The sequence below is a fragment of the Blastocystis hominis genome (genome assembly GCF_000151665.1).
Source record: "Blastocystis hominis, Singapore isolate B (sub-type 7) whole genome shotgun sequence assembly, scaffold_3".
Classification (NCBI taxonomy): Eukaryota; class Bigyra; order Opalinata; family Blastocystidae; genus Blastocystis; species Blastocystis hominis.
The window spans coordinates 1030974-1055549 of NW_013171838.1; the positions used below are offsets into that span (position 1 = coordinate 1030974).

General features: G+C 44.3%; 8 protein-coding genes; 1 reads left to right on the forward strand and 7 right to left on the reverse strand.

Moving 5' to 3' along the window:
• Nucleotides 1-8074: 8074 nt before the first annotated feature.
• Nucleotides 8075-8815, forward strand: GSBLH_T00003508001 (uncharacterized protein; the record flags this gene model as incomplete). The annotated part of the gene is made up of 2 exons (XM_013042274.1): nucleotides 8075-8185; nucleotides 8219-8815. 2 exons carry the CDS (start codon nucleotides 8075-8077, stop codon nucleotides 8813-8815), a joined length of 708 nt encoding a protein of 235 aa, XP_012897728.1.
• Nucleotides 8816-9028: 213 nt separating this feature from the next.
• Nucleotides 9029-10378, reverse strand: GSBLH_T00003509001 (uncharacterized protein; the record flags this gene model as incomplete). XM_013042275.1 has 4 exons in its annotated part: nucleotides 10330-10378; nucleotides 10244-10299; nucleotides 9976-10210; nucleotides 9029-9942 (listed from the first exon to the last, which is right to left on the reverse strand). The coding sequence occupies exons 1-4, from the start codon at nucleotides 10349-10351 to the stop codon at nucleotides 9029-9031; spliced, it is 1227 nt and encodes a 408-aa protein (XP_012897729.1). The 5' UTR covers nucleotides 10352-10378.
• Nucleotides 10379-10569: 191 nt separating this feature from the next.
• GSBLH_T00003510001 (uncharacterized protein) lies at nucleotides 10570-11444 on the reverse strand (the record flags this gene model as incomplete). XM_013042276.1 has 5 exons in its annotated part: nucleotides 11268-11444; nucleotides 11135-11232; nucleotides 11061-11104; nucleotides 10791-11030; nucleotides 10570-10758 (listed from the first exon to the last, which is right to left on the reverse strand). Exons 1-5 carry the CDS (start codon nucleotides 11336-11338, stop codon nucleotides 10570-10572), a joined length of 642 nt encoding a protein of 213 aa, XP_012897730.1. The 5' UTR covers nucleotides 11339-11444.
• A 149-nt stretch (nucleotides 11445-11593) lies between these two features.
• GSBLH_T00003511001 (uncharacterized protein) lies at nucleotides 11594-11755 on the reverse strand (the record flags this gene model as incomplete). Its single annotated transcript, XM_013042277.1, has 1 exon — nucleotides 11594-11755. One exon carries the CDS (start codon nucleotides 11753-11755, stop codon nucleotides 11594-11596), a length of 162 nt encoding a protein of 53 aa, XP_012897731.1.
• Nucleotides 11756-13324: 1569 nt separating this feature from the next.
• GSBLH_T00003512001 (uncharacterized protein) lies at nucleotides 13325-15061 on the reverse strand. XM_013042278.1 has 5 exons: nucleotides 14895-15061; nucleotides 14794-14863; nucleotides 13978-14763; nucleotides 13764-13948; nucleotides 13325-13732 (listed from the first exon to the last, which is right to left on the reverse strand). Exons 1-5 carry the CDS (start codon nucleotides 15020-15022, stop codon nucleotides 13474-13476), a joined length of 1428 nt encoding a protein of 475 aa, XP_012897732.1. The 5' UTR covers nucleotides 15023-15061; the 3' UTR covers nucleotides 13325-13473.
• A 136-nt stretch (nucleotides 15062-15197) lies between these two features.
• GSBLH_T00003513001 (uncharacterized protein) lies at nucleotides 15198-16523 on the reverse strand (the record flags this gene model as incomplete). Its single annotated transcript, XM_013042279.1, has 2 exons — nucleotides 15198-15350; nucleotides 15384-16523. 2 exons carry the CDS (start codon nucleotides 16521-16523, stop codon nucleotides 15198-15200), a joined length of 1293 nt encoding a protein of 430 aa, XP_012897733.1.
• Nucleotides 16524-17081: 558 nt separating this feature from the next.
• On the reverse strand, nucleotides 17082-17911 carry GSBLH_T00003514001 (uncharacterized protein). XM_013042280.1 has 3 exons: nucleotides 17730-17911; nucleotides 17679-17692; nucleotides 17082-17644 (listed from the first exon to the last, which is right to left on the reverse strand). Exons 1-3 carry the CDS (start codon nucleotides 17752-17754, stop codon nucleotides 17111-17113), a joined length of 573 nt encoding a protein of 190 aa, XP_012897734.1. The 5' UTR covers nucleotides 17755-17911; the 3' UTR covers nucleotides 17082-17110.
• Nucleotides 17912-18104: 193 nt separating this feature from the next.
• On the reverse strand, nucleotides 18105-19634 carry GSBLH_T00003515001 (uncharacterized protein; the record flags this gene model as incomplete). The annotated part of the gene is made up of 8 exons (XM_013042281.1): nucleotides 18105-18317; nucleotides 18347-18395; nucleotides 18426-18531; nucleotides 18562-18628; nucleotides 18659-18873; nucleotides 18903-18976; nucleotides 19007-19154; nucleotides 19187-19634. The coding sequence occupies 8 exons, from the start codon at nucleotides 19632-19634 to the stop codon at nucleotides 18105-18107; spliced, it is 1320 nt and encodes a 439-aa protein (XP_012897735.1).
• Between the last annotated feature and the right edge of the window lie 4942 nt (nucleotides 19635-24576).

Consider the following 24576-nt stretch of genomic DNA (forward strand, 5'->3'; position numbering starts at 1 on the left):
ACAGATGTAATGAAAAAGAAAATAATGAGTTCAGGACGAGAATGTGTGATCTTTATGGACATGTTTTTTAAGGAACATTAAACGGTTCAAACAGATGTGAACTATTCATCAATAATACATTCTTACAGGTGAACTAATTGTAAAAGGAACTTTGACATTATTATACATTTTCGATGCAAAAGATTGCTGATTTTGTCAATTCTGCTATTAGTAACTATCACATTGATAGTTCCATTATTCAAAATGTGCAGGGATGCTTAGGTGAGAAAATGAAAGTGGAAGGCTGGATTTCACTCATTTTGAGTAATAGAGAGTGTGTAGTATTGCTGTTCAATAATGGAATATTCATGAATCAAGGATTTGTAGTCAATGAGCAGAAAGTGTTGAAAGTGATTGGAAATCAACAAGTTGGTGCTATTTCCTATAATGAAGAACAATCCATAGAAGTAGTAGAAGGAATCGTGGATTTGGACCATGGAAATCGATTTGAAGGCTTGGTATTGACAGAAAACAAGTTTGGAATTCCATTTGGATATGGTGAAATGTATGATGATGATGGAATATTGTTGTACAAGGGCATAATGATCGATTGGAAACGATTTGGATATGGAACGAGTTATCATAATAATGGATGTATTGAATATGAAGGATATTGGTGTGATGATAATCGATTTGGAAGAGGAAAAGTGTATGATCGATCAGGCAAGTTAGTGAATGAATGCTTGTGGTTTAATGGAATAAAATATAATACTGATGAAAAATATGAAGGAGATGGAAGCAAACCACTGAATATCGGAATGAAACATTTGAAACTGATTGACAATTGTGTATTGGTTGATTGGGATGTTTCATTGTTGTATAATTTGGAATCAATCGAAATCGGTGATGATTGTTTTGAATCAGTGCAAACATTCCAAATCGATGGATTGAATCGATTGAAAACTATCAATATCGGAGACAATTCATTTACGCAGAAAAAGAATGATTGGGGAAATGATGAATCGAGATCATTCCACATATTGAATTGTGAATCATTGAAATCCATTGAAATTGGTGAATGCAGTTTCAGTGATTATGCTGGCGACTTTGAATTGAAGAATCTACCACAATTACAATCTATTCATATTGGTTCAACTGAAAATTATTCAAGCAATTTTTGGTATAGTTCATTTGTGATTCGAGGTAAGAAATGATATGATATTGAATATTTGAATGATGAATAGATCTTCCAAATCTACAATCTATTACATTAGGTTTTTATTCATTTCACCTCTCATTATCTACTATAATTGAAAGTATTGAATGAATTCGAATGAGTTGATTGATATAGATCTTCCATCACTACAATCCATTCAACTCGGCTATGAAGCACTCTATGGAAGTTATGATCAAACATGTTCGTTGACAATGCGAAGTAAAAATGAAACGATTAAAAATAAAATGCTTTGCAGATCTTCCAAATCTAACGTCCATCGATTCTGATAGTGGTTGTTTCAGCAATCCTTATACTGTTACTTTGGAAAGTATTTCTGAATATTGAATATTGATAGTATTCAGACATTCCAAATCTTCAAAAAGTCAAACTACCTCGATCATTTGAGTGGACTCTAAAGGGATCAATTTCAAGTATTTTTGGTTGTCTACACTTCATTCACAGATGATGTTTCTTCCGTTCTCGCTGATCTTGTCCATATCAACCCTATTGTAAAACCTGTAACTGAAAATTTAAATACTGAAATTACACAAAAATCAAAATGCACTGTATTATAACTCTATAATATATTGAATACGATTCCTTTATTGGATTTACTCACTTCATTTCTTTCCCTTTTATTCTATTCAGTGATCCTTACATGTTTTATGCTTACTATATATATTTGTTTGTGTCAATACCAAATAATCATCTTATGATCATTGATTTAAAAATCCTATTACACATATTCTCTATTTCATCATCATCGCAACTCAGATTGTTTTGGTTTATACTTTTTGAACCTTCATGTAATTTATGTTAAGAGTCAATACATAGAATTGTAAATAAAAAAGAGTTTAAGCAAGGCAATTGAATGTGGCTAAATCTACAATGATAGAAATGTGGAGTATTTGACTGATAAAGGACTAAATTACAAAAGAGTCAAGCAACATTTATTAACATATCTATAGTGTACCTGATTTTTTATCCCAATTTATTTGATTCTCGTAGTGTAATATAGGTTAAGGATTTTAAATCAACTGCAACTATGCAAATTGATTCATAATTAAATAATGATATGGAGGAAAGATATCACCATAATTCATTTTCACAAATTATCCTCCACATACGAATTACATCCAAATTTCAAATAAAAACCATACCCAGAATTGAAGCGTAAATGGTTTTATTTGGCCCTTATATTGATATATCATGTATGTAAAACAAATTGCGACTTTTTAGGACTGACAATATGGACCTCTTTGGCTATGAATTGAAATGTATGATAATGATACATCAGGTATTTTGGTGTAAAAAGTAAAATGCAAACCAGAATGATAGGAATTACACCTTCAATTTATCACTTCAGATATTGGTATGCGTTTACAATAATTACTACATGGAAATAATAAATATCATTCTTATATAAAAATGGCTAATACTGACTTTATTAATAGTATATTATTACTTGACGAGAAGTATGGTCAGCAACTTCTGTTTATGTGGAATCATAGGCAGAGTATTATAAGTGCAAGATAGAGTACACAACAAAATATATCGGGTATGGAAATATAGAAAATTTAAAATTATCTGCTTTGAAAGAACATTCACATAATATAACAAACAATACATTAAAAGCTATAATTCGAATGCTATCAATCACATATCGTTACGTTTTTCATTTACAAGATTCGCAAGAACTGGAGCAACATCTATTATTCATAAAATAACGACAAAATATACTGAATATTTCTTTTTGAATAACACTTCCGAAAGTAGGTGCTTCATCATCATCAGGCAGACTTACGGTTTTAAGATTAGGAATATCTAAATGCTGTCAATACTCAATGCTATAGACTACTTCTCAATGTCACCCAACGAGGAAAACTGAAACTCCATTTTAAAGAAGTTAGGGATTTGAGATATGGAAGATCTACGTTCTGTCATTTTAAATCATATCATTATTACTTTTCATTGTCAAGGAACAGTAATCATCAGGCATTCCTTGAAGTGCACAATAACTGAGTTCAATTTTCTGTAATGATGGAAGATCTACATCAATCATTTCATTCAAATTCATTCAATACTCTCGATTATTGTTGACAGGGAATAAGAAAATGTCCAAACACCCAATGTGATGGATTTTAGACGCGGAAGATCTAGTCATTACTTGTGAATATCAGATCAATACCTCGAATCACAAATGAACTCCCATAGAAATTTGTAGAATAATCTTCCATCGTACCAATTTGAATGGATTGTAATTGTGGAAGATTCTTCAATTCAAAGTCGCCTCCAAAATCACCAAAACTATATCTACCAATATAAATAGATTCCAATAATTCACAATTCAAAATGTGGAATGATTTCGATTTATTACTATTCTTCACCCATTCTGCCACAAACTGAGGTTCAGACAAGAAATAAAGGGACAAATTGTTAAATGAATTGATTCCAATATTTATAGTTTTCAATCGATTCAGTCCATTGATTTTGAATGTGTGCACATTTGCAAAGCATTCATCGCCGATTTTTATTTTCCTTAGATAAGGATAATTAGACAATTCAAATATAGTTTCATTATTTCCATATCCTGATTCTACTATATATGAAACTTGCTTAGATCCTATTCCAAAAAATCCGTAACCCAGATAGATTGCTATAAAATAGAAAAAGAAAAGAATGATTATAATTACAGTCACAATCACAGACAATTTTCTATCATTTAGTAATGTTTTACTTAATCCTTCTGTCTTCAATTTATTTATGAAACTATTTTCATTATTATTACCGTTCAATTCATTTGTGTTTTCATCCTTTCCAAATTCTTCGCTTTCTTCTTTACGTGGATAACCCATTTCCAAACTATCAACAAATCCTCCTTCATACACTTTCTTACCATTCTTATATTCTATCAAACTATTATCATGGAACTGTTTCAATAATGTATCTTCTTTACCTTCTTTCCATACACTCACACGACTAATCTTTTCATCTTCATAAGAATAACAAAACCCTTCACTATTTCCAAACTCATCTTTCTGACTAATTCGAATGATTCTTCCTTTTTCATCCAACTCTTTCCAATATCCCTTTCCCATTTCATTCGATGGAACTATATTCAGTTTCTTACCTTTCTTATAATATCCATCAAATACCACGTTGCCATTTTCATCATATTCTTGTCCTCTTCCTTCTCGATATCCGTTTACAAAGTAACCTTTGTAAAATAGAATACCATTTTTACAGAGTGTACAAGGTCCTGAAGCGATTCCATTCACAAATGTCAGAGTTGCCATCAGAGTATTATCCTGAGAATAAATACTGGATTCTCCGTCCATTTTCCCGTTTTTCATTGTTGTTTTGATAAGACAACCTTCATGAGGCTTACCAACTTCAATATGAGCTGGGCCATCTGTTTCTCTTCCTGACTTTATAGGGAACTGCTCCGAAACGTTGTATTCCCACCACTGGTCTTTTTCGTTAGTATTATCACTAGCATTGTTTATTGTTGGTAATTCGATGTTAGTAACGTGAATGGCGCCTGTTGACAGATTACTCATTTACAATCAATAGATAATAGTGTGTAAAAGCCAAGGCAAAACCGAATCTACTAGATCCTTGATAATCAAATGATGACTGCCCGTTTTGTGCGTTTCATTTATATCCATTTATTTTTGCCTTATCATTTGAACAATCAAATCCATATTGAGAAGTGAAACGGTCTAAAAATTACTCTTCACTCATTCATTTCCATTCTTAAGAACTATTTCAGTTCTTTTTGCTGAAATACTTGTATAAAGTATATGCACACAGATTACTGGTAGAGCTTCTTCATTATTATGATGTTCCCACAACTTTCAAAGGATTTGTTTGGTTACATAGTGCTACACAATAGTCCATATAGTCTATAAGTGTTTTTTCTATCTCACGAAATTGGGTATTTTCTGGCTCACCAGGAGTACCTGAAAGTGACATATTGAATTTAACTAAATTGTGGCGGGTTATTTAGTAGTTGTAGTATTAAAGTGTAATATTAAAATACAAATACAAATGATTCTATGTTTGGATGAACAAACGCTGTATGAGACAATATCATTTAATCATTGCTAAAATTCATTCATGCATAATCGATAATGTTTTTTTGATCATTAGAAAAATCCGCCCTACTTATATTTATTCAACAGATTCTTCATGTCCCACTCATTTGACCTTCTCAAAAGTTTTCTTTACGTTTTTCTTAAAAGTATTCTTTGAACAATAAAGCGTTTTGTGTTCTCCTTTTCACTGCATTCATTTATCTGTGCTTTAACATCTTCGGAAATATTCCACAATTCATCCCCCTCACTTTTTTTAAACAAACAACTCACAATCAATTATCAATCCTCCTTCTCTCTTTCTCTTTCCCTCTCTCTCTCCTCTCTCCTCTCTTTCATCTTCTCCTTTGCCATTCTTGCGCATTCCACATAAAAATTCGCCACAGCCCTCATGATCATCATCACCATCGCCAGCACCGTCGCAAAATAACCCATCACACCATCCCAAGTCACACTCCATGTTTTCTTCTTCACTCGCAATCGTTGTAAGTGCCGGTAATAAAGAAGGCGAAAACCCAAAAAAAAGTGAATAAACAATTTTGGCCATCGTCCGCTCTCGAAACCCTGGACTGTTGTTTCGGGTATGCGATGATTCGGATACAAAACATTCAACGTCTCATTGGCTGCCTCGCGAACTTCCTCTGTGGGAAACAGGGGACCACCTTCGGTAGATAAGCGCTGTAGAACCGACTGCATGCGGACAGACAGATCGAAATTGAGCGTGATATCCTTGAATTGATGAAGTCTGCTTGTAAACAATCGGTGTGATCCCACTTTTTCAAGTATGTGATGAGGGTTTCTTCGGATCGAATCTGCGATAAAACGAGTATCGTGTATAACAGAAGAATCGACGAGGGCTTTTCATTACGCAGAAAAACAAAAAAAGTACTCGATGATATCGCTGTAGATCCAATAATCGGCACGAATTATTCACTCCTTCTAGAATTCCCCCTAATTCTGTCCTTCCAATAATCCGGCCAAAAAAAGCCTACTCCAATTCGTAATAAACAAAGTATTTCCCGAGGATCGTAAGCAAATCACTCAAAAATACGCGAACAACGACTCGATGGTTCAGGACATTCTCTCTCCATTGGCTCTCTGCGTTGGTAAGATCGAGAGAACACAGTTCCGTGTATTCTTTACTGCACTGGAGAACGGTTTCTTTGATGGTCGTATAAAGATGCTCGAATTTGCTCTGATTGTTGTTCAGGTCGAACATGAATAAGCGGTTGCTCCCTTTGAATACACTCACCAAGCAGGGCAAAAAGCTGAAAATAAGCGAAGAGACTATAAGAGAGTACAATGATTGCATTGGCTCTGACACATCGATTTCGTTGGGGTGCGTCAGAGTTGTGTGCAGGTAGGAAGATACGAATGGCATTGTGAGCTCGCAGAAAATCGGGTCAAAGTACGTGTGGCTGGACATGCTGTTGGCGATCTCGATCAGTCGTTTGAGAAGAACGTCATTTTTGTTTTCTAATTCGGCGCAGATATACTCTGACACTATCTGCAAAGAAGATAACGCACTCTATGCCTACTTCGCAGTATAGAGAGTTTGCAGTCAGTGGAGACAAATCCAGACGAGAAAGGATCCTCAAATCAATATAGTTACTCAAGATTAGAAGACAATCCTCCATTATCTCGTCTTGCTCCGATTCTGTCTCGGCAACCATTGCAGACTACTTGTTACCACCCCTTTACAACATACTTCCAACCGACTCAATATCTCTTCGGTCATGTTTTTCTGCAAATGCTTATAGGTGTCACTAGACAACGCAATCGGCTTTTGTCTACAAGAATTACTTCTTTTCCAAAGACATTACACATCGATGGGAGAAGGCGTAACCTCTTCTCTTGCAGATTCCTTAAGTAGTACGTTCTCTAAGTCGATTGTATCATGTTCCAGAAGTTCGTTCGGATAATGATCCCTCTCACTTGCCACAAAGTCATCTTCGGTTTCGCAGAGAGAAGAGTATGTGTCGCTTCGTTCTCGGAAGGACATTACGCTTTTTGAGGAAATAACGTTTAAGTCTGAAAAGCCACAGGAGTTTCATCTTCATTTGGAAATATTGTCATTTTTCATGAGTCAACCACGCATTGTGGACCTGACTCATGGAGAGAACGATGTTTCCATAATCGATCTGATCGTTGACTATTTGAATTGTTTTCTCATCTAGGATGATTCTTCAGCAGATATGTTTGAGGACCCTCCCCCATCATCTCTGTCTGTTCTTTCTAACGCGAGTCAAGAGGGTTCAAATGCATTTCGCGAATTGGAGAAAAAACAACAGGAACTTTCTGATTTTGAGCTCGCTAGATCGCTCCAAGTATTCTACTGTTTGGTGATCGAGTTTTAGGAAGCTGAGTTCCGAAATTTGCTTCAAAGTTCAGAGTCGAAATCGAAGAAGCGACCCAGCTCTTCGAGCATTTCATTGTATTTCAAAAACTCATCAAAAAAGGAAGACAAGGAGAGTGATGTGGTTGTCGAGTCCATTGTGTTGCCTCCGAGCTATAAAAAGCAGCTCAAATCGAGAAAGCAATCCGAAAAGGAGCTCCACGAGGAGCAGCGCCTGCGCACGCTCAATGTAGCGGCCTGTTTCGCCTCTTTTGCATAGAAAAACTATCTGGACAATGTTACGTCGCCACAACTTGAACTCTTGGACCCCACGCCCAATATCCACATTCTCTTTTCCGTAGGCTTGCACTTTGAAGTTCATTGTAGCTGTTCAATACTGCGTTTTTCTATGACAGCCTGAAATTCATTGATGTAAAGTGGAGCAAGAAAATGACTCTCTGCGCTGGGATTTGTAGAATGAAGGGGCTCCAGATCTCAATAAGCCTGTCCCAGCCCTTGCTTTCTCTGCGGCAGCGTTCGGACACAGTGAACACTTTGCTTGTAGGGGCTTGTATGCAGTGAATTAGTGCCTAGCACGAGATGATTCATGCTTATTTGTTTGTAACGCATAACTATTTTGATCGGGATGATCACGGAGAGCAATTTCAGAAACATATGAATCGCATCAACAAGGCAGCCAAATCACATATTACCGTGTATCATACGTTCCATGACGAAGTCGATTATTGCCGAAAGTGGTGGTGGCGCTGTGATGGCCGCTGTCGGAGCAAACCTCCTTACTATGGGTATGTGAAGCGAGCGGTCAATCGACCACCGCAGGCAGCGGATTGGTGGTTTGCGAAGCATCAAGAAGAATGTGGAGGGAAGTTTCACTTAGTGAAATCCCCAGAAAAACGAATTGACACTCTTTTTAGTAAGCAATGCTTTGTTTTGTTGAATACACATTTGTCTACAGTGGGAATAATAATAGTAATATTTATTTTTATTATTATAATTATTACTTGTATAAGTGTTAAGGATTTTGGGAAGAATAGAAAAAAGCAGCAAAAAATGCTCAAACTGGGGATCGAACCCAAGACCTTCGCGTTATTAGCACGACGCTCTAACCAGCTGAGCTATTCGAGCACTGATCTTGTTCCTTGTTTTTACTATTTCAGCATTGGGATATAGGTAGAATCACAAAAACTACCTAGAATGCCTTGAGAACGCCTCTAAGTATTCCATCTTTGTATCACATATCTGTGAAAACTTGTATAATCGTACTCCAACTGGTAGCCACTGTAATCACACTCCCCTTCTCTCCTACCACCACCAGTACCACACCCCAATAATCCTTTCTCCAACAAACACTCTGAGACGAGGAGAATCCTCATCTATACCCGTCTACACACAATAGAGATTGCGATCCACCTCTTTCGGGAACGGCTGCACCTCAATGTCCAGCTCCTGCTCGATGGTGAAGAACACCTCTTTGTCCTTGTCCGTGATAAAGTTCACAGCGAGTCCCAGATGTCCGTACCTTCCCGATCGTCCAATGCGGTGCAGATACGTCTCCGAGCTCTGCGGGAGATCGAAATTGATCACCACGTTCACCGTCGTCACGTTGAGTCCTCGCGCCAGCAGGTCCGTGCACACCAAATGGCGCGCCGCGCCCTGCGAGAAGTTGTGGAAGACCTTGTTCCGGTCGTCCTGCTCCATCCGCGAGTGGATGTAATAGCAACTGTATCCCAGATCGATGATCTTCTTCGCCAGCAGCTCCACGCGCGCCACGCTGTTGCAGAAAATGATCGACTGGTTCACTTCCAGCTTCGAGAACAGCGTGTGCAGCGCGTTCACCTTCTGACGCTCCTCCAAATACACGTAGTACTGCGTGATGCCCTTCAGCATCAGCTCGTTCATCGTGTTGATCATCACCGGCTCGTGCATGTATTCCGCGGCGAAGCTTCGCACCGTGCTGGGGAACGTCGCGGAGAGAAGCAGCGTCTGGTGCTCCGCAGGGAGGTAGGCGATGAGGTCCTCCACCACTTGGCGGAAGTTGTCAGAAAGCATCTTGTCCGCTTCGTCCAAAACCAAATATTTGCAGTGGCTCAGATCGCAGTGGCCGCGACGCGTGATGTCTAAAATACGCGCGGCTGTGCCGACCAGAACGTGCACGCCACGGCGGAGACGATAGAGGTCGTCTGCCAGAGGCTGGCCGCCAAAGCAACACATAGAGTCCACTTTCAATGCCTTGCCGAACTCACGGACCACTCGGCTGGTCTGGAGAGCGAGTTCACGCGCAGGAACCAGAATAAGAACTGAAAAGTCAACAGAAAGGCAAAATGAGATACCTTGGATAACTCGCTCTTTGGGGTCGATTTGATTCATACAGGGAATCACATACGCACCTGTCTTTCCTGTTCCGTTCTTTGAGCGGGCAAGAATGTCTTTTCCCGAAAGAATGGAAGGAATTGTCTGCGACTGAACGGGAGATGGCCTCTCCCATCCCTTCTCACACAACACTTTCATAATCTCTTCTTTCAACCCATACTTCTCAAAATCCTCTCCTTCTATAGGCTTCACATCCTACATGTTTAGAACGCCAGTGCCTGTACGTACATCTGTTTTGATTCTATCGTCATTTCTGGGATCAATTGGGTGGTATCCCATGGCTTCTAATGTCTCAGACTCAAATGGCTTCTTACTTTGTTTTGGCTTTGTGCTCATAATACAGGTAAGAAACTAGCAATAAAAAGAGGCAAGAAAGTTGATTTTAGAGAATAGGCTTAAACCCCTAGGATTCCGTCGTGGAATTACTATGGGAAAAGTACATTGGTCCACGTCGGAATCTATCAACCCTTTTGTAAATTGGCTTTTTTTTATTAATACTCTAAATATTATTTGTATTATTAAAAACTAAGGCACGACCATCGATATGGAGAGTGTCAACAAACAGGTGAAAGAGAACGGTTTTTCTTGCAACACTTGAAAATTAGAGTGTATAGACCGATAACGTCCATGTAAACTTTCAGCGCGTCCAGAGCGTACATTTCGGTCTTTCCTCCCTTTTCAAACCCTTTTCCACGAGCAAGATGCTTGAGATCAGCCACCAAATATATGCAGAAAGCAGACATCTATGGTCAAATTACCCGCACCAAACCCATACACTGATCGCAGAGAATATGCTCACCCAATTAGAATTGAGAATGGTCATGCCTCCAAAGAAGATTGCTATAAAGAAGATTTGATATAGATAAGGTTCAATTCCGCTGAAGTCAGATTTAGAGATAAACGCAAAGAGGAGGAGGAATACAGTTATTCCTGCTGTTAGACCAAACGCTGTTACGATGACATGATAATCAACCCACATCGCCCAACTCGCTAGAATCAGGGCTTCTAGCAGTGTCTATTTGTTACACAATACTGTGGAGATTACAAAAATAGATAGTAAAATGATATCCGCAGGATACGCCTTGACACCTAACGATCATAGCTTTAGCCATGGCTCACATTTCATGATCAAGGGAATAAGAAAAGTTCCGACCGCCGTAACAATAAGAACGGGAAAACGAACGCGTTTGAATGCAACGCGTAGTGGTTCAATAATACTAGAATCAATCAATTATTATCATCAGCAAAATACCAAATCAACCATACAATCAGAGTAGTTATCACCAACTGGAGCAAAACTATGAAAAGAACTTTTCCTAACATCAACCAGAAGCAGGAATCTTACTCAGATAGGCCGCCTTTAACTCCTTTTCCTTATCCAGTTCATATTGTGTTTTCTCAAGTTTGGGTTTACACCACAACGATCTCTAGAATGTCAGTCCATTTGTAGTAATACCTTTTTAGTAGGTTTCTCAGAATCCGCCATATTTTAGTAAAGAATTGTTTTTCGGTTACTTTAGAATTCGATTCGAACAGCCCTGGTAATCGTCAATTCAACAAACAATTCATACAAATTAGTTAGTTAGGACCATTCTCAGGGAACGAAGATCTTTTCAGATTGCGCCACATGTTCGTCTCCAATATGAGTTGCTTTAAGTCTATTAAACAAATAATCTCCTCAATTCTACCGCGATCATCAAAACGTGGAATCAAACGGTGAATTATGAGTAGGGTGATCATATGAGGTATCACCTACAGAAAAGAGCAAAAAAACAACTACGCTACCCAATAATAACAGATACAGAGCGAAATTCATGAAATACAAATCACCGTATTTACCCATATCCATAGGAAGGTAATACATGAATCCCAAAGAGATCAACAAATAGATTACATTTATAAAGAGAGCGTGAATTAAAGAACTCTATTATTTTTCTTTTCAACATATTTTGGATATAATCTTTACATAATAGTCGTTCAAGGCACGAACAAGCAAATAAACGACCAAGAAATAGAACAATGAGAGAATAAAGAAAAGAGTATTTACATGCTCATATATAAATCTTAAATAGAAGAAAACGGCGATTTCTACTATCTAATATTCAAACTAGAATCACAATCTCACCATGTTACTAAACAAAAATACTTTAAAGAGAATATATGAAATCTTTAACCGCTTACGGTCCGTTTCTCTATCAATGATGTCGTTCGATTTCGATTACTCATAAGTTATGTAAGATTGATATCCGTCGGTTGATAAGTCATGGACTTCTTGTGCTCTATTTATGAATCACAAAAACGAATAGAACTCGAGATATTCCAGCGGACTAGGAATTTGGGTAGAACTCTCAACGACATTCTCTTGAAGAAGCTTTCCTTGAATGCTTTCCGTCGTATCAATGTTTGTAATCGGTATCATAATTTTAAAAATATATTTTATGTAAAGAATCATTGAATATCATCATTGTAATGATAATTACTAAACGTTTTGCCTTTTTCTGTTTTATATAAAAAATGATAAAATGAAAAAGCTTTTGAAGTAACTTTAACCGCATCCGTATATATATATATATATATATATATATATATATACATTAAAATAAAGTCTGCTAACAAACAGCCCATTTTGCAATGATAATAGAATCCATATCTTCCAGACAAGAAAGCGCCCAACTTGGGAGATTATCCTTTTCTACATGAATTTGATCCTTAAACAACTCCACAATTAACATGTCGTACACTCGCATCTTCTTTTCATAAAGCGAAAATTCTTGGAAAATGGACGACAAAGACCATTGCTGGATCCTGCGAATGCAAGCCACAAATATTCCTGTGTAATGTTGCCCTTTCAGACAGTGAACTAGAATCGGATAGTTTGAACGATCTAGCACGATTGATAGGGACTGTGAAAGAGATTCGACGACCTTATCTGGTGTCGAAGGAAACTAGAGGTCACCAGATCAAGGGGTTCCTGCGTTGTTGACATCAAATGGGGAGTAAATAAAATTAATGTTGTTATTTTTACAAAACGAGCACAAATCTTGAGTGTGTACGCTATCCTCCTGCTTTGGCTCCAGAAATCTAATACATCAATGTGCGTCCGACGATTGTACATACAAAATTGTTCGAATTCCGAGGTGTTGCAGAAATGGCCTATTTCTCTCCAATGGAAAGCCAGATCGATAGAGCCCTTGTTCCACGACTCCGAAATTGACCATCGGCAGAAAATGATCGCGCGTTTCTCCATGCCACGGATAGCTCATTCTTGCAGCTAGGCTATCGATTACTAGATATGCAAACAAACAGACAATCAGCACAGGACAAATACAAGGCAAGTATCACAAGCAAAAACTACTTGTTCATAAAGTCCTTTTCGTTGATTGGATCTAGTACCATCGACGTTCTCTGCGGCTCTTCCCCGTTCACGTTCCTCTTAAACGTGTATCCGATAAACTCCGTCACGCCCTTCCGGCTGTTAAACAGCTTCTGTCCCGCGTAATTGCGATCTGCCAATCATCCCGTGTTCCCCTTCTCCTACTGTCCACTGGACGCTCCGGGAAGTCGTCAAAGTTCGCAGCCAGCATCTTCACCAGCTGCGGGAACTCGGGTGCTGTCGACGGTGTCACTTCGATTCGTCGCAGCAGCGAATCCAGCTCGCGCGACCGCTCCGGCAGGTAGGGAGCCGGCTGCTCGAGCAAGTGATCCCAGTCCACGTCTCTAAAGCTCAGCAGAGAGCAGAAAAGCGCACCGCAGCCAGGGATGCGCCATGATCTCGCTCACTCCATGCCGACCCATTCGCTCTTCGGCGGCGGTGACGAGTCTACAGGTGACGTAGCGGATGCACGCGAACTTCTCCACGAAATCGATGCACTCCGGCGTGCAGCGACGTCGCATCTGGTCCGGGATGCGGAAGACTTTCCGCCATTGGCGGATCTGTCTCTTATTGTGTGGAACAAACATACTTTTCGACATGTATCGGGCGGATCCTCCGCGTAGAAGGGCGGATAGCCCGCCAACATCTCGAACATGATCACGCCCAGCGACCACCAGTCCGCTTCTTTCCCGTATCCGCTCTCCTCGAACACCTCGGGCGCCACATAGTCGGCCGTTCCGACGGTGGAGTAGGCCAGTTCCCGCGATCGGTGCGTGCCTATCGTGGCTGTGAAGTCCTCCTCCTTCAGGAGTTCGGCCGACGATTTGTGGAGAGTGGATTGTCGGGAGAGGTGGATTGTGCCGTCGAGTTTCTTGCAAAGTCCCATATCGGTGAGTTTCACATGGCCTGTGGAAGTGAGTAAAAAGTTGTCGGGCTTGAGATCGCGGTGGATGTACCCGATTTTGTGAAGCGAATTGATCCCCAGGATCATTTCGCAAATGAAAAACTTCGTGGCAGCTTCCGAGAAAATGTCCTTGCGAATAAGCAGACCCATCATGTCGCCTCCGCTACAGTATTCCTCGATCATGTAGAGATTCTCGTCGTCTTGAAAGGTGTAATAAAGTGTAACGATCCATTGCTTGTCAGCCAGCGTCATAACGTCTCGCTCTGCGCGAATGTGCTCCACCTGGTTTTTGTCCACCAGGCTTTCTTTCAGCATTATCTTCATCGCGAATACTTCGCCCGTCTCCTTGAACTTCACCAGCCGCACTTCGCCGAATGCTCCACGCCCGATGGTTTTCAGCATCTCAAAATCGGAGAGCTTCATCTTGCGGCGGTGGGATCGCAGACGCATGTTTTCTTCGCGCTTAAACGCCTACCTCTCACCCAGTCTCGGCGAACCTACGTTGATCTTCGCGTTTCGCTCCTCTTCCGTCAGATGCTCGTTGTCTAGAATCAATTTCAGCTCTTTGTGTCTGCAATTCACCGAGTTTATCAACCTCTCACCGTTCTAAGATATCCTGCTTCGCAGTCCTCGTTTTAGCCTTCCTCGATTCAAAATAGCTCCGCGCAATTTCGACGCGCTGCTTTTGCGCCTTCGTCAGTCCATTCAGAGAAACTTCGTCACGATTCATTTTTCTTTATGGCAGTCTCAGTACCCCAGTCGAAATGACAAAAAGCAGGAAAGAGAGTTTGCAACCAAACACAAAATATCCAATCGGTAAAAGCAATAAAAACATCGATACAACTTGAAACTCAATCGGGCCTCACGAAGCCAGACCAAGTGCCATCTATATCTCGGCCGCGCAACTAATGTCGTCTCTTGGAGGGGTTCTCCATCTCCTGCTTTCTCTCCACCAGCGCCTTCTTGAGGCGGTCCAGCGCCAGCTTGAGATGCTCGTGGCTGTAGCACGTGAAGACCATGCGGAACCAGCCCGCCTTCTTCGCGAAGAAGGACTTGCCCTAGACATCACTCGCTTTCCTCTCGCCGCCTACCGGGCAGATGATCACCTTGCCGTGCTCGTAGATGAAGTTGTACAGCTCCTCCTCGGCCTCGAAGGAGTCGCCGATCATGTACTGCGTCAGATCGATCCAGCAGAAGTAGCCCGCCGTGCCGTGGATCACCGGGATGTTGTTCTCCTTGAAGAAGTTCTCCGCGATCATGCGGCCCTTCCACACGCTCTCGCGCAGCGTGTGGATGTGGTCCTTGATGTACTCCTCGTCGTTCAGCATGTTCGTGATCACCGTCTGGCACACCGAGGACACCTCGCAGAAATGCGCCAGCTCAGCGAAGCACCGCTGCATGTTCTTGTTCCGCGTCCACAGCAGCGACACGCGGAATCCGGACAGACCGAAGTCCTTCGACATGCCCCACAGCACCGTCACGTCGTCCGTCTTGGGGTCGTTCTCGATCAGCTTCGCGTAGCTCACGTAGCGGTGGTCCGACTCCGTGCACAGCGACTCCGGCTTCACCGACAGCGCGTAGATCTCGTCCGAGAACAGGTGCAGGTTGTGCTTGCGAGACCAGTTCAGCATCATCCGCAGCTCCTCCTCCGAGTAGATGTAACCCGTGGGGTTCGAGGGGTTCGTCACCACCAGCATCTTCACAGGGTGGCCCTCCGCCTCCGCCTTCAGGCGAGTGTTCTCCAGAATCTCCTCCGTGATCTGGTAGTTGTTCGCGGAGATGTCCGCCATGTACATCACACCGCCGTTACGCAGAGACATGTCGCGTCCGAACTTCACGTAGCCGGGGGTGATCACGATGTACGCGTCGCCCTTGTTGAACACCGTCGAGCCGAGGACATCCATGGAGGCGCCCGAGCCAGCGAACACCGTGATCTCGTCGTAGGAAATGGGGGTCTTGAACACTTCCTTCGTCATGAAGTTGGCGAGAGCCTGGCGCATGTGCTTACGACCAGCACAGCTGATGGCGTACATGTTATCCGCGTCGTGCAGAGTGCAGAACTTCAGGTACTTGGCCTGGAACTTGTCCCACAGATAAACGTTCTCTGCACAAGAAATGTTCATCACGCGATCAGGGTGCTCAGGGCTCCAAGGATTCTCAGAATACTTGGTTCCATCACGCATGTAAGGGGAGAAGGGGGGAATGGTCATTAAAGTCTTTCCACTATGCATCAGGACAGTCGATCCACTGCTTACAAATCAGAGTACTCCATTTTCTAAACAACGAAATAAATATATATGCTAGATTCCAACCTGAAACAGGTTTCCACAGTCTACCACTTTTCTAGCCAATCATTTTGAAGGAAGGTACTACCATTTTCATTGGAGAACTGTCGATTTTCCCCAGTAGCAGCTCACAATTTGAAAGGAGTATTGCTCCATTTGGATGAAAACGCTGTAGGTCGGATTCGGAGGGTAAAACGCTATTCGCCAAAGTGTCAGGGAAAATTGTGGAATTTGTGGCTTTTGAGGGAAGCGTGTGATTTGCGTTGTGTGTCTCCTGTTTGCATGTTGTATGCTTAGGATGAGAGCTTTTTTCCACTCTTCTACCTTTCCACCTTGCTTTGCCTTGCTTTGCCTTGCTTTACCTTGCTCCACCTTACCCGCCTTGCTCCGCCACCACATAGTATCGTAGTGTCGCAATATCGCAGTTTCACACAGTCACACAATTACACTACCACACTTTTACACCCCACCACTCTCTATACAAACTTATACAACAAACAACTCCAGAATTCGTAGCCAATTCACCACAGACCTTAGATCATTCTGTTCACCAGCTTGCCAATCAGCACCTCGTGGTTACCGTAGTCACCTCCCTCGTTGAAGTGACGCAGCTTCTTCGAGAATCCGCCGTTGGGGCTGTTCAGCTTGAAGGGCCACAGGAAGTTGTTCGCCTCCTTGAAGTGGGGTCCCACAGTGTAGATCTCGTGGATCAGATCCTCCACGGACACAATGCCGAACTTGCCGAGCACCTGCTCAATCTGCTCGTTCAGCATCAGAGGAACGCGCTGCTTGTTCAGCTTGGCATATCCACGCTTGTAGATCAGAGAACGCACCAGCTTCAGGTTGGGGTAACCGTAGGCAATGTAGGGCTCCACCAGACGCAGCATCTCCATCGTAGCCTTGTTCAGACGCACGAACACGGCGTTGTGGATCTGGCGCAGACGAAGCAGACGCAGGGTCTTCTTCACCTTCGGAGAGCACTGGTTGATACCACGAATACGCACAACGATCGCCAGACGGCCCTCTCCCTCACAGAACAGATGACCGTTGTTGTGGGCATCTCTTCTCTGGGCAATCAGATCAGCCTCCATCTGAGCGTACTCCTTGTAGTACTGCTCAGTGCGCTTCACCATCGCCTCTCTCTTGACCTGCTCGGCCTTCTCGAGGTTAGCAGCATACTTCTCAGCAGCAGCCTTCAGCTTCTCATCACGACGCTGCTTCAGAGCCACAGATTCAGGACTACAGCAAGATTAACTCTTCCGCTCAATACAATTGAACAATGAACAGTTACAAATCCGACAGCTACCTACACAGACATATTTTGGCACGAATTAACGATTTCTTATCGTTCCAAAGACTTAAGTCACCCAGGGGGTCAAATGATCTCTCAGGGATTCTACGGCAAATTCCTTACCCCCACCATGTCCGCGGTTTTTTTTCAATTTCTAATCACTATTCTTCAAATATCTTGCCATCTTCTGATCGAATTAAAGCCAATCCACGCCTATTCTACTACAACCCTCGTATTCATACGATTCTTGAACAAACACAAAACCAGAACATATGAGCCTTCTGAATCATCAAATCTCCCTTCTTTACCAGCCAGTCCGCTACCTGCTGCTTCCGCTCCATCATCTCCTCAATCGATAAGAACGGACTGAGGACCACAATGTAAAGCGACGTGTCTTTCTTGGAGGCATGAATGCTGAACTCGGAAGTCGACTCGTAATACTCGCTCAACTACCATCAATCGCGTCCTCCTCTCCCACCTGATTCTTGAGCATATGCGAATACACCTCTTGGTACTTCCGAATCATCCTACATGTAAAATCATCTCCGCTCTGCAACTTGTAATAATCATGATAGTCGTAGACGCGCTCGTCCATGCGTGGAATCACGATCTGGTTCGATTCATTCTTATACACGCAATGAATCAAATCCGGAATCTTCATTTCTATGTCAAAAAAAGCCCCTTATTTCGCACCTCCAATCGAAATCGACGCGTCGTACGCCGAATACAACTGCATGATCCGATCGCCCTCCGACAGCTGCTACGCCTCACAGCCCCCTCGCTCGCCCACCGTATAAATCCGGTCTTTGATCTTGCTGTACACGTCGAAGTCGTCGGGGTTATTCGCGGTCGTGACGAAGAAAACGAACGTCTCCTCCGTCACGAACCCCACGTACAAGTGCAGGAACGCGTCCGCCTTCACGTCCGAGATGCACACCGGCAGCCAGCCCTCCGACGAGCGGAACGAAACCGTTTTGGTGATCAAAGCCTGCAGCAGCACTTGGTCTACACTCAAAACGGGGAAACGGGGAAACTGAGGGGCTGCAGAGGGAATTGACGCGATTGAAGACAGACGACGATGTTATCGTTGATGCCCAGACCTCCATATCTAATCGTGGAAACCGTGGAAATCGAGTACACCGTGTCGGGACGCTTGTTGCGAAGGAAAATATCGCGGATCTGAGCGCGGAAGGCGGAGGGGATGAGCAGCGGATGGTAGCAGCGAAGCAAGTAGTAGAGGTTCACTCCGCATTGGTTGATGAGCGTGGTGATGCTGCTGGTCGTGTCTAAAGAGAAGGGAAGAGGCGGAAGCGAGTACTGCCGAGCAGCTCGCGAATGTCGTAGTTGGGCTTTTTCTGAAGAAGAGAGAGAGCTGAAGTGGAGAGCAGCATGACTAGCTGCTGGTAGAGGAGATGGAACTCCTCGTGGATCAGGAGGATCGACGTGCCCTCTTTCGGGGAATAGCAAAAGAAGAGAAGGGGGCCGATCTTCTCAAAAACAAAATAGCCTTTCGTCGTGGTCACAGACCTAAGGTTCGAAGCGAGACTCAATGCTACTTTAGGTCCTCGTTGTTTGCGTGGAAGTTGCCGGAGAGCGCCTGGATCAGCGCCGTTATATCTACATTCAACGGCAAAAACAAGCGTACGAGCTAGATCCGATTCATCTCGACCATAAGCATACACAGGCTTTCCAGCCTCGGTTAAAATGATCAGCTGCTTTTTTTCAATCATGAAATTGCCAGCATTCTCCTCTAGCACCTCTTCCATGTGACAACCCGTCAAGACGTTCGAAATTACCTCCACGGATAGTCGCTCCGGATCTGCTATCTTCACTATAAACAATCACTCCCCAAACACTCAGAGATACAGGCACGGCTAGGAGATAATGTAGCTGCATCCTCAAGAGACGCGTGAGGTAAATCTGTAGTTGGATTAGATTCTTCCGCATGTAAATCTGTTGTTTCGGTTTGTTCGACCGATTCTTCTGCGGGATTTTGCGTTGCAGTCTCGGATTGTCCTTCTTCCACAACTTTTTCTTCTTTTGACTCCATTTTCAATGAGTTTTCAGCACTTGTGATCATTCTCAAAACCGCGGTTCTGATACAAGGTGGGATTACCCGATAATGCATGGATTGAAAGTATAATAAGCATAAAGAATGGAATTCTTATGTGATGGTCAATCGATGGATGTGGTTTAGAGAGAAATGTGAAGAAAACGATTTTGGGAAAATCATTGATTTTTGAAATTTTATGATACTAGGAATGCTGGTTTTGTGGTATTTGCAGTGATAAATGGAAAAATATTTTCAGCCAAAATGTAATATAGAGAATTGGATGTAAATACTATGGTAGGGGGCAAAGTAAATAGGAGAATTGTGCACATAACAGGAACAATCAAAATACACCAACGATCTTTTATAGAAATAGAATATACTTACCAAACAGAATAAAAATGTCAAGGGATTGCACAGAACATTGAAAGGGCTCGCTTTTTAGCAAGAAAAGAAAAAGACGAAAGAAGCTATCCTTGTATAAACTATTGTGCAGATAGGAATCAATGGGAAAGACAAAGGAAAGCATTATTTTGGCTAAATGATAGGAATAGGGTTGTTTTCCATCACGAAAAATAGGCCAAATGGAATTGTGTTTCAGTGGTATTTTCTGGATGAATGTAACTCCGTTGTGCGGACTTATCGGTGAAATGGAACAAAGAAGGTCTCTATCGTTGATTCCTTTAGTAGCTAGCTCTTAAACGTCAAAATGAGTGAAACACTTCATATCATTCCATACCGTTTCTTATGAACTTGATTCTTGTCTATATTCTTATTTTTTCCTATAAAAAGAAAAAAGTACATAAACACCACATCATAAGAAGAATAGTTACGAAAAACAGGCGAGTTTTTGGAATTCCGGATTTCGGAAAAGGAAGGAAACATCATATTTTTTTCGAAACGAGTCACCAAGGTTTGTCATTTGATATTTGCTTTTCGGATCATCCTCTCAATAGGATGGAAGTAACAAGCACCGTGAATACCCCTACTACTGTAAGAAAGAAAAGGACCACTGTTTCAAACGAAGTGCGTCAGTTGCTAACTCTGTATTTTCAGTCGACGCAAGGGAGACTAAAACCCAGGGAAGCCTGTGAGCTCTTTAACATTGGCTTTGAGAACAGCAGAAAGCTGTTGCGACAACTTCGAAAGGGAGAATCGATCATGAGAGGAGACTCCAAGAAGGGAAAGCATCGAAAGCTGTTACCTGAGCACGACATGTTAATAGAGCAGATTATTCGTAGGAATCCGACTATCAGTAGTCAGAAGATTGCGAATATCTTACGATCATCGACGGAGCTCCCGGTGAACGTCTCTCGTTCGACCATTCGTCGTCATCGCTTGGAGCAAAGCAACAGCGATGACAAATCTACTAGTAATTCAGACCCTGATTGCCTTGTGGCGGATCTCCAGGAAGTCAACCCCTTCAGCTCAATGCCGGATACGACTTTTGAGCCCTTTTGTCCGAATGTTGCTATTGCATTGCCGACGATCCCATTCAGTGATTATCGATCGTGGGTTCCCACTCCATCGAGTACATAGCATGGAATCGAGTTTTTCTCTTGAGTACTCAACTTGTTTGTTTGTTCTGCTTATTGACTGCTCTTTTGGTTCGCTTGGTCAACTGAACTTTGTAATTGTTCTTCCCGTTTGTTGGATTGTTTGTTCGTACAAGGATTTTGTGTGTGGCTTGACTGGTTGATTTGTATGAATGAAGGTTTTTGTTGTTGTTGTTGCTGGGTCAATCAGAGTTGACGTGTGCGTAAGAATTGATTCAATCCATTTATCCAATTCAATCCATTTATCCATTCATTCATTCATTCATCTCAATGATTTAGCATCCCTTCCCTTTCCAACAAACACACAAACAAATACAAAAAATCAACTGCAAACTAACGAAAGAACTAACGAACGAACGAACTAAATCAACCAACTAAACCAACCAACGCCCTCTTCCAGGCCCTCACACTACGCCAACAACAACATCCGCTCCTGGATTTCCTGCCTTCTCTTCCTCCACAGCACCCACGCCGCGATCACCACCAGCACGCCCGCGACCACCGGCAGCGCGACCATCAGCGCGACCATCAATCTCCGATCCACCACGCACTCCAGATCCTTCAGCTTCACCACCACCTCGTGGTTCAGCTTCGTCGTGATCTGCGCCACCACCAGTCCCGAATGCTCCGTCAGCTGCCGGAACACGCGGCTTCCCCGCATCGCCGGCACCTCCACTCGGATATAGAACTCCTTGTACAGAAACAGCCCGGTCCCATGCCTCGTATACTCGAAGTACACCTCCATCGCGCTCTCGCCCACGCCCAGCTCGCTCTCCAGCGCCTCTAGCACCGCCTTCTCCGCGTGCTCCTCGCTCTCCAGATGCAATCCCGACACGCTCACCGTCACCCACACCACTCCTCGATTCGTCGGCGCGCGCAGCGCTTCGCAGAACCGCTTCGGATCGCCCCACGCCGTTCCGTTCTCGCTCCGAACGCACTCCAGCACCGTCACGCCGTGCTCTCCGGACCCGCAGCCCACGCGCAGCGCGTCTCCCACCTCGATCTCCGCGCCCTCCCAGCGGCAATGCAGCTCCGACCGCGTCTGAAACCGCACGCCGGACACGTGCACGCACCCCGAGCTCGACGCGCCGTTCTCGAACCGCAGCGCATAACCGCGGAAGCTCGCGTACTGCCCGGAGAGCGGGAACCACACCGAGCGGTCACGTGGCCACGCGCCAATCCGCTGCGAGCTCAGCAGAATCGACTTCGTCTCGCGCTGCCCGCCGAGTTCCACGTCTTCCAGCAGCCCCCAGATCGAAACGCCCGTCGGGATGCAGTTCTCCCCGCGGGAAATGAGCACGCTGTTGGCGTAGTCGAGCGCTCCGAAGGGATGGAAGTAGAACAAATAGTCCCCGTTGCGAGAACTCCAGAAATTCCCCAGATTATCCGCGTTGTTCACGATCAGCGCCGCGTTGTGCATCTACCGTTCATTCCCGCGGGGATCCGAACGTCCGACGAGGCGCGCACCGTGGGGAACTGTCGGATCTGGCGCTTGGTTTCGGTGGCGACGAGGACGGTGGAAACGGAGAACTCGGCGAAGGAGTCGGAGAAGGCGTGCGGATGGACCTCGACGGCGATGAGATTGGTTCCCTTGTGCAGATGCGAGGACGAAACCTCCACGGTGAGGAGGCGTGCCGCGGGGAAGAGGTGCGAGGCGGCGTCCCAGTCGCGGGAATTGTACCCCATATTGAAGCGCGCGACTTCGACGCCGTTGAGGTAGAGAATGGCGCCCTCGCGAAGAAGGAGCGCGATGTGGAGGTACAGCGCCGCGTCCAGCGCGCTCAGCTACGGGACAGGCCTCCCGCGGGGATACCTCGAAGGCGTGGCGCAGGAAGAGCACGGTGGAGGGCGCGAGGGCGAAGGGGCTGCGCTTCAGACTCCAGGCGGCGTCGTCGAAGTCGAGCTCCTTCCACTCGGTCGGTACGAGCCAGTTCCCCGCGGTATACCGCCAGAAGACGCTGCGGTCGACGAGCTGCCGCGCGGCGAAGGCGTGCGTCTCGCAGCCCTCGAAGACGGGCGCGCTCTGCGAGAAGACCAGCACGGAGGTCTCGAGGAACACGAACACGTCGAACGGACGCAGCGTCACGCCTTCGTGCCTACTCTCCAGCCATCCCCGCGGGAATACCGGTTGCAGATGGTCACGTGGAAGGGCGCCGACAGCACGTCGCTCACCATGATTCGGTTCTGCGCCGCGCCGAACGCTTCACGCCGGAATATCACGTCGTTCCCGCGGGTAATCGTGATGTTCGGCGGGGGATACGAGCGGAGGTTCGACGTTTCCACGATCAGCAGCTGGCTCTGCAGCGACGGCATCGCTAGCCGTCAGAGAAACGCCCGGGCGTTACGCAGGACGTTCACGCGGAGCCGGTTGGTGTCGGTCCCGCGGGAATTGCGCGCGGAGAGGACGAACTCGAAGGTGCCGGGCCCGGTTCCCTCCCAAATCCCCGCGATCCAGTACCCGCTTTTGCCGTCGTTTCGTGGAAACAGGGAAACGGAGGAGGGGAAGGGACAGGAGAGAGAAATGGGGAAATGCGGCTGCGCGACGAAGACGTCGATGAGCGGGAAGGAAACGCCCTCGAAGACGGTGAGGTTGGCGACTGGGAGGGAAATCACCGGCCGCGAAAACGCCACTACGATGAGTATGAAAATAGCCCCGATTTTGGTACTTTCGTTGACGGTGAAGCGGAGAGAGGAACCGTCCGACGAACGGGAATAGTATTTCGAGGGGAGGAAGAGAGTGCCGTTGACCGCGATTTGTGTTCCGTCCTGCAGGAACCAATCAAATGTGCTATCGAATTAGCCCCGATTTTTGGAGTTCCAAAAACCTACTCGATATTCTGTAGTGTGACAGAATAAGTCCCGTTTTCTGCAATTCCATAAATCAGCTCTCCCGCCACTTCCTTCTTCACCGCGGTTTTATTCGCCCTCGCGATCTCCACCTGCCCATTCATCGAAACGAAACGCCCGCCCGTCATGGGCGTTTCGCTGAGCGCCGTGAATTCCAACGTGATGACGCACGTGACCACGGAAACGGTCGAATGGCCGTGGATCGTGAAGGACGTGTTTGTCATGGGGAAAACTGGAATTCCAGAAATCTCCCCG

Excerpts from the sequence above, each read along its gene's own strand:
- GSBLH_T00003514001 (XM_013042280.1), bottom strand. The coding sequence starts at position 17,754 with ATGCTGCTAACCTCGAGAAGGCCGA.
- GSBLH_T00003512001 (XM_013042278.1), bottom strand. The coding sequence starts at position 15,022 with ATGAATCGTGACGAAGTTTCTCTGAATGGACTGACGAAGGCGCAAAAG. Across the intron at positions 14,764-14,793 it reads AGCGAAACGCGAAGATCAAC|GCGTTTAAGCGCGAAGAAAA; the intron begins GTAGGTTCGCCG and ends GGTGAGAGGTAG. Across the intron at positions 13,949-13,977 it reads CGCCCGATACATGTCGAAAA|ATCCGCCAATGGCGGAAAGT; the intron begins GTATGTTTGTTC and ends AATAAGAGACAG.